A 17,408-nucleotide genomic window follows, 5' to 3' on the forward strand; every position below is an offset into this window, starting at 1 on the left:
TTATCCAAAACATAATTAGTTAAAGACAAAAATTCAGGTACAATTAATTTTATATAAAATTGATAGGTAAGTAATAATTTAATCAAATTTATCGGCTCATTTAATAATTCTTAACTATAAACTTCACGTAAAGTTAACTCCACTTCAATTTTCACATTAATTAAAACCTTTAATTGACCAAAACAAATAAAAAAAAAAGAGAAAATTCAATAAAACCTTTTTGTTGTTTCTTTGTTCCTCCTTTCACAAAAGAAACTTTCTGGGATTACCGCGTTTGGGTTTGGGATTTATTTTCTTTTTCTGCTTTTGCGTTTTTGGGGTCTTCTCTTCTCATTCTTCTCTTTCTCTTCAATCTCATTCCTTTGAAGAAAGAGAAAGAACAAAGAACCAAGAGGACCCCACACAACACAACACACTTAAACAACACAAACCTTGTTTCTTGTTGAATTTCTTCGTAGTCTTTTGTCGCAAATAGTTGAATTTGTCACAACCACTGTTTCCCATACAACACAACACCATAAATTATTATTATTAATAATAAATAAATTAATTAATCAATTTCCAAAACCCTTTTTTTGTCAAACCTTCTTCCTTCCCCCCTTTGGTGTTATCATCAATCTCATCAATTTTTGACCTTTCTGAAAAATCCCGTGCATTTATTATACTTTCCCCTGTTTCCAATTGTAAAAAGATTATTTTTTTAATTTAAAAATTTGATTTTTTTTCCTCTTTGTCAATGATATTGTGGAGTATACGTGTTCCTGTTTCTCGTTTCTGAAATTAAAGGAAAAAAAAAATAAAACATATATTTTTTGCTTTGTTCCTTCTCCTTCCTTGTTCCTTCTATTTGCTTTCCCTTAACACATACAAAAACTTGAGTTGAAGTTTCTTAGATCATCATCATCAAGTTTGCAGTTGCTGGAGAGAGAAAAGGAGAAGCAAATTTACATGCTCTAGAATCTTACTTTGATCTTGTTCTCTCTGCTTTTTCTGAAGAAAGAGGTGAGTTTATTTATTGTTTTTTCTTTTTATTATTGAATTATTGCCCCAGGATTTGGATTTTTATTTTTATGTAATCAATTAAATTGGTCTATGGAGCTTGGGAAAAAAACTTTTTGTTCTTCTGGGTTCTTTAATTTTGGAGTTATTTACTTAGAGTTGCAATTTGAGTCTCAGTTCTCAAATATGTTTCTAGATGTACCTTTTTTCTCTTTAGCTGCAGCTTCACTTGTTAAAGGTGTGTTTGGTTTGTTTATAGTTTTGCAAACTATGATTTTGATCCATTGCAATTTCTGCCCAAGTCATTGTTTGAGGCGAAAAAGTCAATTTGTTTTTGCTGAAGATGTCGAAATGAATCGAAAGAGTTTGTCAGTTTGTGCCCTTTAAACTATTGTTTGGAGTATGCAAATTGAAATGCATACATATTATGAAGATGGAAATAGTTTCTTTGAATAGCACTTAACCTATGTCTCCAATAGTAGTGGTGTTTCCAAATTCCAATAGTATTGGAGTTTTCGAGTTAATTGAACTATTGTTGGCTGTTTGATTTTCAGGAAGGAATTTGTACCTATTATGAACATATAGCAACTTGAATTATGGGTTGGCTTAGCAAATTTTTTAAAGGCTCCGACCAAAAGATTTCGGAAGGGCATTACCATTCATATTATAACGGGGATGCGGATTCTTACTTGCCATCGACGTCTGGTGTAACAAACGTGAGAACTCCTTAACAATTGCTTTTGAATGCATTGGAAAATTTTTGCAAAGTGTTGAAATATGCCATTGTTTCTATTTACTGTTTGTCCAACTTTTCAAACATATGTTGATGGGAATTTGGATGCAGGATGTTTGGCCTGAGAATGAGAACGAAGATATAGATCGTGCCATTGCATTATCTCTGGCAGAGCAAAATCATAGAGGAAACCATGTAAATGGTGAGTGATATAACTTCAAACTGTTATGGTATATTTTAAAAGAAAAATAACGCATTTACACCATTGCGTTCTTTTAGTTGTTAAGTTCAGAGACAGAATAATGCAAATTGGAATGCTCTAAATTTCCATAATGTCTATCGCTGTTGTTCTAGTTATTGTTCCTGTATTTCAATCGCCCTATTTTTCATTTTGTAATTATGAGAAGTTTGTTATCAAATCTGTGATAGTCTATTGAATGTAGTCTTTGTCAATTACAATGGTAAATTCAGTTGCTATAGAATTGAATAAAACTTATTTAGTCGTAGCTATTTACTATTGTTTTGCTTTTGCAGTTTGTTTACATTAGAAATTTTCTGCTTGTGTTGAACATTAACTGTTACTTTTACATATTTTTGGATCCGGCGCTCTGTCCTTTATAGATGATATATGTTACCTTAACCTTGTAAATTGTGTTTTTTTAAAAACCAACTAAAATGGAATTTATGTCAATGAGTTTTTCTGTCTATTATGCAGACTACAGATCTCAATTAGAAGAAGATGAACAACTTGCCAGAGCTATAGAAGAAAGCCTAAATCTAGAGTCTCCTCCCAAATATGGAAACGAAAACATGTATCAACCCCATCCGGCGGTTCCAATTCCAGTACCAGTGTATTTCCCAATGGGATCAAGGTACGAGTTAGAGGACAGGTCACACAATATTGTACGAATTTGGTATCACCATTTCAACACTCTTTGTTTGGCTACTTAAATGTGCATGCTAAGATTATCAATTTATCATCTAAAATTATCTGTTCACCATTTACCATTCTGTCATGCTTGATGATTTCGAATTCTCTATTTTGACATATGTTTTACTCCTTTGTATTCATTAACATATTTTCCCCATCTATTCTTGCTGGTCCTTATTAGACTACTTATTAACTGGCACTCGTGCCTCGTTATGGATATTTTCGGGAGGATGTAACTGAACTAGGATGTAGCATAATACATTGGTATTCTCATTTATCAAATAATCTATATACACATGCATAGTAGTCTTCATATTTAGTATCCTTTTCAAATATATTGTACCATATATACCATAAAGTTACCGTAATTGATTGATAACCGCACGTATAGTTCAATTAGCAAACAAATAACACAGATCCCAATGACTTAAATTTTTCGCCTGCAAAATATCATAATTTGTTGGTTTGAAAACTTCGCATCATGCATCTCACGAACAAAACTTGTGTGTTTGTTTTCAGTTGATGAAGAAATTATTCTCTTCTCTCTATTTGCTATTAAATCAAGATATCATATGTTCATGTGATGCAGAAATATTTGAATGTTTTTTAGTTTTTTGTATAATAGGATTTGTGCCGGCTGCCATAATGAGATTGGTTATGGACGATACCTAAATTGTTTGAATGCTTTCTGGCATCCTGAATGCTTCCGCTGTCATGCTTGCAACCTACCGATCTCCGATTATGAGGTGCCCGAATTTCCATTTACCTGCCAAAATGCTGTTCTTGATTTCATTTTTCCATTAATGGGTTTTTTCTTGCATGGCTATGGATTTGTTGTTTTTACACATGCATTCTTACTTTTGTAGTTCTCCACGTCGGGAAATTACCCTTACCATAAATCATGCTATAAGGAAAGCTACCATCCAAAATGTGACGTCTGCAAGCATTTCGTGAGTACAAATTTTATGTTCTTGTTTATTGTAAATTTGTAATTGATACCCAAAAAAGGACAGCCTGGTGTACAAGCATCCCACGTTAATGCAGGGTCCGGGAAAGGGCTGCATCCAAAGGATGTAATGTACTCAGCTTAATCTGATATATATATTTTTTTTTGGTGAATGAACGGGGCTTTTGCCCAAAGACTACACTACAGAGATAAAGTGGGGTAACTGAACCCCTGTAACATCATCAGACAGAACATTCCTCAATTCAACACATGGTTGATCCAAAAAACGGAATCCCAACCTCAAGCTTAAGCTCTTTCTTGCTAGGAGGTCTGCTCCTCTGTTTCCTTCCCTGAAGGAGAGTAAATTTCATTCTCCAATCCCTACTCCTCATCCAGTGTAATCTAATAATAGGATCAGGGTGTTGTGAGCATTTCTCTGGCTTCTGTAACATCGCTAGGGCTGCTCTAAAATCTGTTTCTATAATTGCCTTTCTAAAGCCCAAGTCCCAAGTCACCTCAAGACCTTTCAAAATGCCCCATAATTCCGCTTGATAAGCGGTTGTGACTCCTACATTCATTGCATACCCAGCAATCCATCTTCCATGCTCATCTCTAAGCATCCCTCCGAGTCGTCTTTAACCCATCCCGTGGAAGGAGGCTTCCATTTTATGTGAGCCTCAATTCTATCTGGGGGGTGGTCTAATGAGAGATTCCTTCTTGAAGGCCTCTTTGATATTTTGAACGTAGGGGATTATGAAATCCTTTGCATCCACAGCTCTTTTATAAGGTGGGGAGAACAAGAAATTCAATCCTCTTTGTTTCTACCAATGTGTGATATGAGGTTCCATCTTACCCAAAGATCAAAGGGAGCTCTAAAGAAATTGTTTAGATGTTGAGGGAGGATAAGGCTTGACCAAATCCTGGCTGCTACCTGGCAGTCTCTCATCACATGTAGCAGCGTTTCCTGCTGTCCAAGACAGCGGTGGCAGTCCGAGCTAGCTCCAAAAAATCTAGCTCTTCTACACGCAGTCATAAGCCATTTATTCACCATAATCCACATGAAGCACTTTGATTCCTTGAGGACCCTTCCATTTCCAAATGATGTTCCAAGTTTGGTCTTCATTTAAATTTTCATTAGATAAGAGCTTGTAGGTACTCGCTATGTCAAGATTTCCATCCTTCAAATGCTTCCACAAGATTCTGTCTTCACCCCACGGCTTGAACCCGTGACATTGAAGTCTCACGGAGACAACTTAACCGTTGCTCCAAGGCTCCCCTTCATTGTAATTGATACCCAAAAGGCCAAAAAAGTTTCTTTTCCATTTACCATGTAATATGTAAAAATGGATGAGAAGAGTGGAAAGATGTTATGTTATCAAAGTTTGTGCATTGTGTTCTTGATGGTATAGATCTAAAGCCGATGTCGTTCGTGAAATCATGATGTTTTTATAGCTTCTCAAGTGTTGGCATTAATTAAGTATATGCTACTCAATTTTCACCAGAATTTAGTAATTTACACCTTATACCTCATTGCGGTAGCTGTTAATTCGGTAATATATATCTTTTGACAGATTCCAACAAACCCTGCTGGTCTTATTGAATATAGGGCACATCCATTCTGGGTCCAAAAATATTGCCCTTCTCATGAACACGATAACACTCCTAGATGTTGCAGCTGTGAGCGAATGGAGGTTAGTATGAATGAAAAATTTTATCATGAATGAACTTTTATTTTGAACAATGTCATTAAAATTTTCTATCTTCCTACACAGCCACGAGAGACTGGATATATTGGTCTTAATGATGGCCGGAAGCTTTGCTTAGAGTGCCTCGACTCTGCTATCATGGATACAAGCGAATGCCAACCGCTTTATGTCGATATACAAAGATTTTATGAAAGCTTAGACATGAAATTGGAGCAGCAAATTCCACTGCTCTTGGTTGAAAGACAAGCCCTGAATGAAGCAAGAGAGGGGGAGAAGCATGTAAGTGAAAATGCATTTTCACCTATTTATAGTAATTATATTATAATATCTGATAAATTTGATCTTAATGTTTTAGTTTTCATCCTGCTTATTTGTTATCTTGGCCAGGGCCACTATCACATGCCGGAAACTCGAGGACTCTGCCTTTCAGAAGAGCAGACGATCAGCAGCGTAAGATTTCCTTTTATGTTTTCGGCTTTAGTGACGTTTCCTTCTCTCTCGCCCGCACTATTAAATGATACATTGCATTTGAACTTTAATCAGATCTCAAGACGACCGAGACTTGGAGCAGGAAATAGAGCGGTCGACATGAGAACACAATCATACAAATTGACCAGACGTTGTGATGTGACGGCAATTCTCATTTTATTCGGACTTCCAAGGTAATAATTCAATGCTTTTACAAATTCCAGAGTCACAAAGCTCAATGCTTATGAGTACATAAATCTTTCAAAGTTAACAAATCTAGCTCTGCAAGGGAAAAATTCATCAGTGTATTTTTCTTCTGCCTTTGTGTCTGCTAGTTTGCTCATGGTATTTTTCTTCATATTCTTGTTGATATTCAATTTATATGTTTGCATATTCCTGTTTCCTCATCTTGTGGTTGGATGAATCATGATTCTATTTATGAATACAATTCTTTTTTATCTTTTCAGATTGCTTACTGGATCGATCCTAGCTCACGAGATGATGCATGCTTGGCTGCGGCTTAAAGGTACTATTTCACCTAGAAATTCTTTGAATGTAGAGTATCATGTGAACTTTGTTATCCATTTTGGAGTTTAGGGTTTAAGATTTAAGGAATTTAATCATGCATTTCAATATCTGTCATCAAATCGATGTACTTCGTTCTAAGCTATCTGCTCTATTTGTGAAGGCTACCGAACCTTAAGTCAAAACGTCGAAGAAGGTATATGTCAGGTTATGGCATACATGTGGTTGCATTCTGAGCTCACTTCGGCGTCAGCCTCATCCTCATCTTCAACATCTAGAAAAGGGAAAAGACCCCCTTTTGAGATGAAGCTCGGCGAGTTCTTCAAGCACCAGATTGAATCCGACATCTCGCCAGTTTACGGAGACGGGTTTAGGGCAGGTCACCAAGCAGTACAGAAGTATGGTCTTCAGAAGACCCTAAACCATATATGGATGACTGGTACTTTTCCATTTTGAAAAGCATTGAGAAAAAACCCTCCCACTTTTTGTTTTTACACATTGTTTTTTCCCTCATTCTTTTCTGGAGATAAAAAGGTTCCTTAGGGCATTAGATTTGGCAAACTCATGATTTTTTTGTACTTGTAATTAAAATGGATACCATTTTGGATGCATTGATTACATTCATATGATTTTTTGCAACATAATAGTACTTTTGTAGCAAAAGAAGAAAAAGCGAAAAACAATGGGGAGAACACTTTCATAGCAAAGGTGTAGTCTTAGGGTACTAGAGAGGTCCATTTTTATTAATTAATTCTGTGATAATACATAAAATTTGATACAATGATTGTGAAATTTGAAATATCCTATAATAACTACAAAGAGAAAAAAACAAAATTGTACATTCAACCTTATTATATGTAGACATAAATTCTGCACACATTTATTAACATTTCAACATGACAATTTTCTCACTCCAACAATTATTATGGGACTCAGAAAGTGTTTTCCACAAGGTAGAGACCACCTCTGACATGTTTGGTCTACTTTCTGATTCTTGATTCAAGCAAGCTAAACTTAGCTTAACTAGCATCAAAGCACTTTTTCTCTCAATGTTTCCAATGAGCCTTGGATCAAAGAAAAAACTCAACTTCTCTTCTTCATGCTCCTTGCCAATGAGATTATTCATCATGATCCTAGAAACCATTATTATTCCTTCTCTTGATAAACCATGCAGTGTAACACATTCTTTGCCAGTGATCAATTCCAAAAGTACCACTCCAAAGGCATAAACATCATCTGAAGTGTGAGAAGAACTTGAACTTATTATCATTCTCCTTTCTAATAATTCTTCTGCTAGAGAAAAATTTGCTATCTTTGCCCTTAGATCTTTGTTTAGAAGAATGTTTCCACTGTTAATACCATTGTGAACATAACAAGGATATGTGAAGTTGTGAAGATATTGAAGTCCATTTGCAATATCCAAAGCAATTTGAATCCTGTTTGACCAACTTTTATGCAAAAATGAGTTTTCTTCACTACTAAGCCATTCTCTTAAGGAACCATTTTCCATGAATTCAAACACAAGATAGAACAAATCTTCATTTTCACAATACCCTTGAAGCTTGATTAAGTTGAAATGATTGATTCTTCTAAGCAAATTTATTTCCTTTGAAGCATACCCTTTATTTATTCTTCTTTTGACAGCAAAACCTTCCCTTTTGTTACCGAATTCGCCGTGAAATACAGAACCTTTGATTCTGTTCCTTGAACTGAAATTTTCGGTAGCATCCTTGATTTCCTCAAACTTGTACAATTTGGAATAGTTCACATCAATGCTCACTATTTCGACGCGGATATCTTCTGAAATTGCACTATTTCTCTTATGGATTTTGCCTGCCTTGATGAATCTTTCTGATATCTTTCCCATCAAAGACACTAGAGATAACATGATGCTCAGAATCAATATAGCAGCAAGAACTATATTGAATATTACTAGTATCTTTAACTCGATCCCTTTGGAACCGGTTTTGGCATGTGGTGAAGTAGAATCATATGGTGGAACATTGGCAACTATGATTGTTGATGAACTCAGTGGTTCACTTGGCAAAGGAATCAGAAGAGTTGTGAATGGAAAAATTGTAGTTTCCATGGAAATACCTATATATGTTGCAACAATATGAACACAAATATTAAATATCATAAGATATGATATGTGAATATGACAATTCCATTGAAATATAAAATACTTAAAAGAAACTATCATCACAAGTAAGCTAAAAGACAGAGTAGTGAATGAAATGAACCAATATCTTTGAAGTAGTATTTGGAGATTATAAAATTAAGAATAGATTGATAGATTTATAAATCACTTATTATGATTAGAATCTATCAAAAAGTGTTTAGAATTACCATTGGCTTCAAGAATATTCTGTATTGTTGCATTGAATCTTGATGCAATGCTAGAAATGGTGTCACCCCAATTCACAGAATAAGTCATCAAATACTTGGTGCCATTTCTTTCTTGATTCCATGTTGGACAAGCACACCTTAATGGAACATTCAACTCCATGCCGGCGCGCAAATCGAGCTCCGGATAAGGATTGAACCTCTTTAGGGAATCACAAGTGGTTAAGCCTTGGAAAGTTTCATTTGCAACATTGAAATATGTTGTTTGTGGCAAAATTGCACCCAAGACATGTTTGGTTTTGGATTGGTAATAGTAATACTTGGTGTCCTTCATTGAAGAACAAGAGCATTTCAAAGGGACAATAACCTCTTTACCAATTTGGAACATTGTGTGTGAAGTAGTGACATCATTGATTCTTGCAAGGTCTATTGGGTTTGAAGAAGTGAGGTTGGAGATTGTGGTGATGGTGTTGTAAGGAGGTTGAGATTTGAAGATTAAGAATGCCATGCATGATGATGATTTCTTGATGCCATTGTTATTGCATGTGTAGAGGAATGATGGTGAAGGTCCCTTTTTGTCATCATTGTTGCATCTTAATATTGAGTTTCCTGAGTAGTTTTGTTGTGCCTAATTGCCATTTCAAGAAACAAAGAAAGCTTAATTAGTTTGTTAATTAAGATTAGTAGTTCAAAACTTCTTGAGAAAGAAAGAAAGAATTTGAAAAGTTCAATGCTGAGAGTAATTAGTCGATCTCACCCAGTGAGATAAGACTTTGTTAACGGGAATAATAAGTGAATTTCAAAAAAAGAAAAGTTTCTTATATTATTGATGTAAATCTTATCTACACTGATATCTAGTTAAGGGTTATATATTTATAAATAAAATTATTTTTCTTAAAAAAATAAACGATATAAAAAATATGTTTGTTCACATTAATTTTAGTAGCTAATTTTGATATACACATAATATAATCCAGTTTTATTGAGGAAACAATTGGCAATTAAATTCTGGCCTTTTAGCTGATTTTGAAGATGTATTATTAGTTTATTACACAGTTTTAGACTTTGGTTACATCTAAAAGCATATGCACTTATTATGATTTATTTGTTTTCTTTTTTATTTATGTTTTTATTAAAAAGAAATTGTAGTGGAGGAAGAATTTCTTAGTTACATACACTAGAGGTTGATTTTGAAATATATATTATTCTTCTTTAAATCTAAGTGCACATTAAAATTAGACAAATTACAATGGGAAGAGCCCATAGAATATATATCAAAGTCCAATGCAAATAATTTAAGAGAGTAAAAGGAGATAAACCCTAAGAAGTTCTTAATAATTTTTTTTAATTCATGGAAATGAAGGAACCTACTGCAAAGTACAAAAACTTCAGCTAAAATATCTCCAAGGCACTTGGAGGGGAAAAAATAAAAAATATCTCACCTTCAAGTATATATATTGGAAGATATCTAATATCTAAAGTATATTTTGGATTATTTACAATGGATAGTTTTTATTTTTTTTTTTATTTTTTATTTTATATTTTTTTCATAAAGAGAGGGTGGCGACTTCATTGCTGCTTGTGTTTCACCTAAAGGAGAATGGATTTATTGTGTCGGTGAAGACAGGTATATAGATTTATACTTCTTATTTTGTTCTATAATATTGTCTCTTCATGCAAGATGGAAGACAAAGATGTTATACCATGCCTTAGCCTTATTACTCAGACTTTTGTGCTTGCTATATTTTCGGTTTTTGAAAATAAAGAGCTTAGCTTAATCCTTAATAAACTTCAGAAAATGATTTTCACGAGATTTTCCAATTTGTAATTAAATTTTTATTTGAATTAATCCTCCTTAGTTTTACTTCCAAATTGTTATGTTAATTCTTTGGGAGATTTGAAAATTAAATGCAGGAATATGTACTGCTTCAGTCACCAATCTGGCAAATTAGAGCATCTGATGAAGGTATGTTGCTTGAGATAGCCTGACATTAGATTTATAAATTTCTCTCAAATTAATTTCATTTTCTAGAAACAATATAACATTGTGATATTGTTTATATAAGGTACCATTGTGTTAGTTGATCTATAAGCTTGCATATTTTTTATAGGGTAAAGTACTAAATTGGTCCCTAGGTTTGGGCGTAATTCTGTTTTGCTCCTTAAGGTTTAAAGTATTCTATTTGAATCCAAAAAAGTTTCATTTAGCATCAATTTAGTCTCACAGTGAGGTCAAAATTAAATAATTAACAAGATGTCCTACATAACAACAGTTCAAGAACAAAATCGATAATCTGGAGAACAAGTACAAGCTCCAGAGGCACAAAATCAACCATTGATGCATCAATACATTTATTTATCATTTTCTTTAGTTTTATAGAAAATATTTTATTTATATTATAAAAAAAATAATAAATAAATGTATTGATGTATCAATGGTTGATTTTATGCCTCTGGAGCTTGTACTTGTTCTCCAGATTATCGATTTTGTTTTTGTACTGTTGTTATGTAGGACATTTTGTTAATTATTTAATTTTGACCTCATTATGGGACTAAATTGATGCTAAATGAAACTTTTTTGAATTTAAATAGAACACTTTAAACCTTAAGGACCAAAACCAAATCTAGGAGACCAATTTAATACTTTATCCAATATTTTTTTTCCTTGATGTGATGAAAGACTTTTAAAAAAGTCCAGTCTCAGATTTTTGGTAAAAAAAATGGCTGAATATTTAGCAAATAGATCCAAGAAATAAATAAATAAATAAATATGTAGCTTTCCATCATTTAGAAATAATTTATATATGTCCCAAAATTTAGATTGGGTATAAATAATAATATGATGTAACTTTTTCTTTTTTTTTTAATGGCAAGTATCTAAGCTAGTTTAATTTAATTTAAAAGACTTCTGGCTGTTTGTTGTTTACAAGTTTATATAAGTGTGAACGATAATCTCAAATCGAAAAGAATAAAAAGAAGTAAATAGTTTATAACTTAAAAATTTGATACGTGTTAATTGCAGCATCACTATGCTTTTTCTTTTTGTTAAGGGGTTTTATGCAATTTTTTCATATAACAAATTAAAGAAGGAACAACTAAGTAAAGTTTTGTCATTTTAATTATGAGAAAACTTCTTGTTGATAATTATAAGTGAAGAGCTCTTAATAAAACTTATTTATTTATTTCACAAAAGATCTTCTATGACTAATATACCACTTTTAAATAATCTTAAAATTAATCCATCCTACAATTAACTATACAATTCTATTTCTATAGTCTTTAAATTGTGTTTGTTTTTGAAAATAGAATAAGACAAGACACTGAAAATAAGACATAAAAGACAAAAGTACAAAATTTTGTATTCTTGTATTGTGTTTGGTGATAAACTAGAATAAATTATGAAAATTTAATTTATTTTCATTTTTTTCATTCAAAAAATTTGAGAAGAAAAATATAATAATAAAAAAATATAACTATAAAAAATTAACAAGAATAATAAAAAATAAATAAAAAATAAATCGAATCGTGTCCTTTGTTATTGTTTCTGTGTCCTTCTTATCATGATGGATACAAAATGTCTCTAAACATAATATCTCTATTTATGTCTCATCTATCAAATATAATTTTGTATCTTTATGATCTGATTTAATGTTCTATCTTTATAAGCAAATGCAGTCTAAAAATGACAATTAACGATGATAGTAACATTCTTTTTTTGTTTTTATTTTTTTCTTATAAAAAATATTCTATGACTGTCACTTTAAACCAAAATTAGTTGTTATTTGGTGGAATACAGTAATTAAATTTTGTAATTATCATGAAACGATGTTGCGTATAGAATATGCAAATTGAATGTGTTTATAGTGTTTTGAGGAAAGCTCATGGAAGTTTGGAAGTAAAAAGGACATCATTAATTATCTTTATTAATTCAAAACGAGTTGATCAAGGCTCTTGTTATTAAAAAAAAAAATTATATTTCCCATAAAAAATATGATTTACATATCAATATCTTTTTCCTTTAATTTCCCTCTTTTTTTTGGATGGAATATATATCAAAATAGACCACACAACAAAATGACATAGAAATTTCAATATTTCAAAGATTCGCCATGGAATGAATGCAATAAATTAAAGTATGTCATTTTTAATGAGAAGACAAAGATTTGAGTGATTGTGATAATTAAGAAGATATTAGCAAGGCATATATATATGATTAGGCCATATAGCACTTGAAAGAGCTGCCAATGAAAATAATTAACTTAATTTGTTATTATTGCCAACATCATATATAAATTCTCAAATTAAAAAATGTTGTTAAACAGTTTTTAACACCCTTTGATAATTACCAAAATCTGTATAATTTTTTTTTTAATTGTGTTGGATTTCAAATTTTCTTTCCATCCGATGTCATTGATGTACAAAGAAGTTGGTGAGATTAAGATTTGTGAAAGTGAGGAAGCACCGAAGAAATGGGACTTTGAAACAAAACAAAGAAACTAAAAAACAAATGTACGGTTGTGTGTGAATGAATAAAAATGTCGTACAAATCATGTTACCCCATTCAGTACTTTACCTTTTAACGCGTCTCTCTTACATTACAATCATTTTTATAGATTCTTTTTCTTTTTTTTTTATATGCATTATTGCTCTGTCACCCTGTTATTAATCTTAATATCAAGATAATACTATTTATTTGAGAGATAAATCTTAAAATGGTCTTTGAGATTGGCGTCGTGCACTAAAATCGTTCCTGAAATTTCAAATGTACCAATTACGTCCCTGAGATTGAAAAAAGTGCACCATATTAATTTCTGACCTATTTTCCATTAACGACGTGATGACATGGCATGATGACGTGGATTGTAAGTGACACGTGTCACTTCATAATTTTGGCCACGTGTAATGGTACGATGATGTGGTGACCAGTGACACGTGGCATGTTGACGTGGATGGTTATGCCACGTGTCACAATGTTATTTGGCCACGTGTCCGTTTGTGTCACGTGTCACAACAGTATTCGTCCACGTGTCATCCACTATGTCATCGTTGTATATGCACCAAATTAGTCCCTCACTTTGCATTAAGTGACTCATTTTAGTCCCTGAAATTGAATGTCGTGCACCAAACTAGTCCCTTCACCAGTTTTTTCTCAATTTTTTCTATAAATTCAAAATTCTCAATATTTTTGAATGCATTAATTTCAATTCTATTTTTTCACATGTTCTTCAAATAAAAGTGTTGTTATAAAATATTTTTTCTCTTGCGAATACCCTAACCGTCGACTTAAAGTTGACGTGAAGGCTTTTCAAGCACCTTCGTTACCATCTCTGACCTCTTTCAGTACTTTTATAAAATATTTTTTTCTTGCGGATATCCCTAATAACCGTCGTTTTGGAGTTGACGTGAAGGCATTTCAAGCTTCTCTCATTACCATCTCCGACCTCTTTCGTCTAGACTGCAGAGGTCAAAGATGGTAACGAGGGTGCTTGAAGTGCCTTCAATCTAGCTCATTTACACATAACGAAAACGTGTATTTCATAAGACAAAAAATGTTTATTTTAATTATTAATTTATTGTTAAAAACACATATTTTTTTATGAAAAAAAATATGTCTAATTAATCATATAATTATTTTTTTATAATAACATACTTATATATTACAAAATTTACCAATATTAAATTATTAAAAAATTATATAATTAAAATTAAATTCTTAAAAATTTTTATGAAAGCACTTGTATTTAAACGATATATGAAAAAATAGAATTAAAATTAGTGTATCCAAGATATTAAAATTTTAAATTTAAAAAAAAAAAGAGAAAAAACTGGTGAAGGGACTAGTTTGGTGCACGACATTCAATTTCAGGGACTAAAATGAGTCACTTAATGCAAAGTGAGTGACTAATTTGGTGCATATACAACGATGACATAATAGATGACACGTGGAGGAATACTGTTGCGACACGTGGCACAAACGGATACGTGGCCAAATAACATTGTGACATGTGGCACAACCATCCACGTCAGCATGCCACGTGTCATTGGTCACCACATCATCATACCATTACACGTGGCCAAATCATGAAGTGACACGTGTCACTTACAGTCCACGTCATCATGCCATATCATCACGTCGTTAATGGAAAAAAGTCGGGGACTAATATGATGCACTTTTTTCAATCTCATGGACGTAATTAGTGCAATTGGAATCTCAGGGACGATTTTAGTGCACGGCGTCAATTTCAGAGACCATTTTGAGGTTTAACTCATTTATTTGATTATATATATATATGAGTTAAACCTCAGAGTGGTCCCTGAACTTGCACTCGACACTCAAAGTGGTCCTTAACCTTGCACTGGCCTCAATATTATCCCCGAATTTAACACAAGTGTTTCACGGCCGTCCCTGAAGCATTTTTCGGGGAATATTCCCTAACGGCGCGCTGACGTGTATGAAGAGGCGCCACATGGATATCTGACGTGGCTGTTATCATTTTTTAACTTAATTTAGTCCCTGAATTATTTTATAACCCTAATCCCCAATTTATTATCAGAAACCACTCTGTTTCTTCTTCTCTGCTCTCCTTCGTCTTCTCTACCATTGTTGAGCTGCCATTGTTGAATGTGATTTTAGTGGGTCATGATGGGTGGAGTAATAGTTGAAGTACCTGGTGGTGTGATAATTGGTTTGGCCCTTACTTCCTTGATTATAGCATTGAATACTTTGCAAGCATTGTTATATATGTTGTCACATTTTGGTTGGGAGGGGAAGAAGGTCCGACTCCATGCATCTCTTCGTCATTTGGAAAGGTACTCTCATGCTTCCTTTTTAGCTCTCTGGATTTTCATCATCCCCTCAATGAATCCCTCTTGAGCAGTAGATCTTACACACTCCCACAGTAATCCTCTAAGTTCATTGTCTTTCCACTGCTTATTGAAGTTTCTCCGCAAGTGCTATACACAAAATCTGTGGTGGACATCAGGGAAGACCTCTTGCACAGCTGTGATTAGCCCCTGCACGAAACCACTGAAATTAATAACTTACAATATCGGGACCCAAAATGGTCCCTCACCTTACATAAGTGACATCAAATTAATCCCTACACATGTATAAGTGACAGCAAATTCATCCCCACGATTTATTAAGTTCTACTCCTACCCCCATTCTATCAATACAGGCAATAATAATGTGTGAAACAAATCAGTAAATATAGAAACAGAATCATGAAAGCAAAACATGGCTACAAAAAATACATCAATCTAAGGAGTTCAACCCTTACTAAAATACAATAACCAGTAAATAGCAAAGACATCGTTACCTTTTACATGTCTAAAATGAAACACCACCCATTTTGGGTGTAGCTCCCTAGATCCTCTTGCAGCAGCTCAAGAAACCACCTCCAATTATTCGTGTTCTCCACTGGTACAATGGCATATGCAATGACGTAAATTGCTGTCAAGATTTGTCCACCAAATATGGTTTTCTGGAATGCTCCATCAAGCTTTATTAGAGGTCTGCATCCCGCACTAAATCTATTCTTGCACCCATCCAGACAAATATACATCTTGTCAAAAGTGGGCTCTTCTGCGGGGTTTGAAGTATGTTAAAGCTTCAGAGTGCTTCATATTTGGAAATTTCATAAGCTTCTTCACCAACTTGTTTGCTAACCACCCTCTGTTAGCTAATTTATTTTTTGTCTCCCTTGGGCATGTATGATCATCATTGAAGGTTTTAACTTGCCAGCAAACAATCTCACTATCCTTAGAGATATAGATAACCCATGGACATTCCTCACCCCTACATAAAGCCCTGCATCGTACATTATCATTTTTCTTGAATCTAACTCTTCTACCTTCCTGGATGCAATACTCCCTCACAGCCTCCTTAAAATCCATCTTCGTGTTGAATTTCATCCTACCTCTAATTGGAGTTTTCCGAACCTTGTTTCTTCTCTGAAAACAGGAAATGAGTCGTCATCCTCTGAGTTAGAGGTGTCTTCATTTCTTCGGAATGCCAAGAATTTGTCCCATCTAACTCATCATGATATACATCTTGAGCATCATAACCTCCAAAATTCGGGCCTTCATCATAACCTCAAATTGTTGTCTCCACCCACCATGACCCACTCAAATCACGTTCAACAATGGCAGCTCAACAATGGCAGAGAAGACGAAGGAGAGCAGAAAAGAAGAAACAGAGTGGTTTCTGATAATAAATTGGGGATTAGGGTTATAAAATAATTCAGGGACTAAATTGAGTTAAAAAATGATAACAGCCACGTCAGATATCCATGTGGCGCCTCTCCACACACGTTAGCGCTCCGTTAGGGAATATTCCCCGGAAAATGCTTCAGGGACGACCGTGAAACACTTGTGTTAAATTCGGGGATAATATTGAGGCCAGTGCAAGATTAAGGACCACTTTCATGCAAAAAATATCATATATTTATAATTTTGTGTGTTATCTAATGATTTTTATTCTCTAACTAGTTATATATAAAAGGGGTAAGTATGGTTTTGGTCCCTAAAGTTTTGGTCCAGAATCGAAATCGTCCCTCTTGTAATTTTCGAATTAAAATCGTCATTAAAGTTTTTTTTCGTATTAAAATCGTCCTTTTTATTCTTTTTGGACAAAAATACCCTCACCACTACCAACATAATTACTTCCTCCACCACCCCCCCCACCAACACCAACACCACCGCCACAACCTCCACCACCAGCACCACCACCAACGCCGCCGCCGTCCCCCTCCC

At 33.7% G+C, this 17,408-nt stretch overlaps 2 protein-coding genes across 3 annotated transcripts; one reads left to right on the forward strand and one right to left on the reverse strand.

The window, feature by feature from the left end:
- Positions 298 to 7,032, forward strand: LOC107605724 (protein DA1). 2 transcript variants are annotated; one of them, XM_016307692.2, is made up of 12 exons: positions 298 to 1,002; positions 1,554 to 1,715; positions 1,844 to 1,934; positions 2,448 to 2,604; positions 3,274 to 3,409; positions 3,530 to 3,613; positions 5,181 to 5,300; positions 5,382 to 5,594; positions 5,703 to 5,765; positions 5,859 to 5,977; positions 6,251 to 6,309; positions 6,472 to 7,032. In XM_016307692.2, exons 2-12 carry the CDS (start codon positions 1,596 to 1,598, stop codon positions 6,762 to 6,764), a joined length of 1,455 nt encoding a protein of 484 aa, XP_016163178.1. In that variant the 5' UTR covers positions 298 to 1,002; positions 1,554 to 1,595; the 3' UTR covers positions 6,765 to 7,032. The 2 variants fall into 2 exon arrangements, with proteins under 2 accessions (XP_016163178.1, XP_016163179.1); XM_016307693.2 differs by having other exon boundaries at positions 299 to 1,002; positions 3,289 to 3,409.
- LOC107647809 (protein LYK5-like) lies at positions 7,167 to 9,162 on the reverse strand. Its single transcript, XM_016351858.2, has 2 exons — positions 8,658 to 9,162; positions 7,167 to 8,405 (listed from the first exon to the last, which is right to left on the reverse strand). Exons 1-2 carry the CDS (start codon positions 9,160 to 9,162, stop codon positions 7,192 to 7,194), a joined length of 1,719 nt encoding a protein of 572 aa, XP_016207344.1. The 3' UTR covers positions 7,167 to 7,191.

Source organism: Arachis ipaensis, chromosome B06 (genome assembly GCF_000816755.2).
Source record: "Arachis ipaensis cultivar K30076 chromosome B06, Araip1.1, whole genome shotgun sequence".
NCBI lineage: Eukaryota > Viridiplantae > Streptophyta > Magnoliopsida > Fabales > Fabaceae > Arachis > Arachis ipaensis.

Bases quoted from the DNA above. Each gene is read 5' to 3' on its own strand.
- LOC107647809 (XM_016351858.2), bottom strand. From the start codon at position 9,162: ATGGCATTCTTAATCTTCAAATCTCAACCTCCTTACAACACCATCACC. The intron at 8,406-8,657 runs GTAATTCTAAAC...CAACATATATAG, and splicing joins GAATATTCTTGAAGCCAATG to GTATTTCCATGGAAACTACA.
- LOC107605724 (XM_016307692.2), top strand. From the start codon at position 1,596: ATGGGTTGGCTTAGCAAATTTTTTAAAGGCTCCGACCAAAAGATTTCG. The intron at 1,716-1,843 runs GTGAGAACTCCT...ATTTGGATGCAG, and splicing joins CGACGTCTGGTGTAACAAAC to GATGTTTGGCCTGAGAATGA. The intron at 5,595-5,702 runs GTAAGTGAAAAT...TATCTTGGCCAG, and splicing joins CAAGAGAGGGGGAGAAGCAT to GGCCACTATCACATGCCGGA.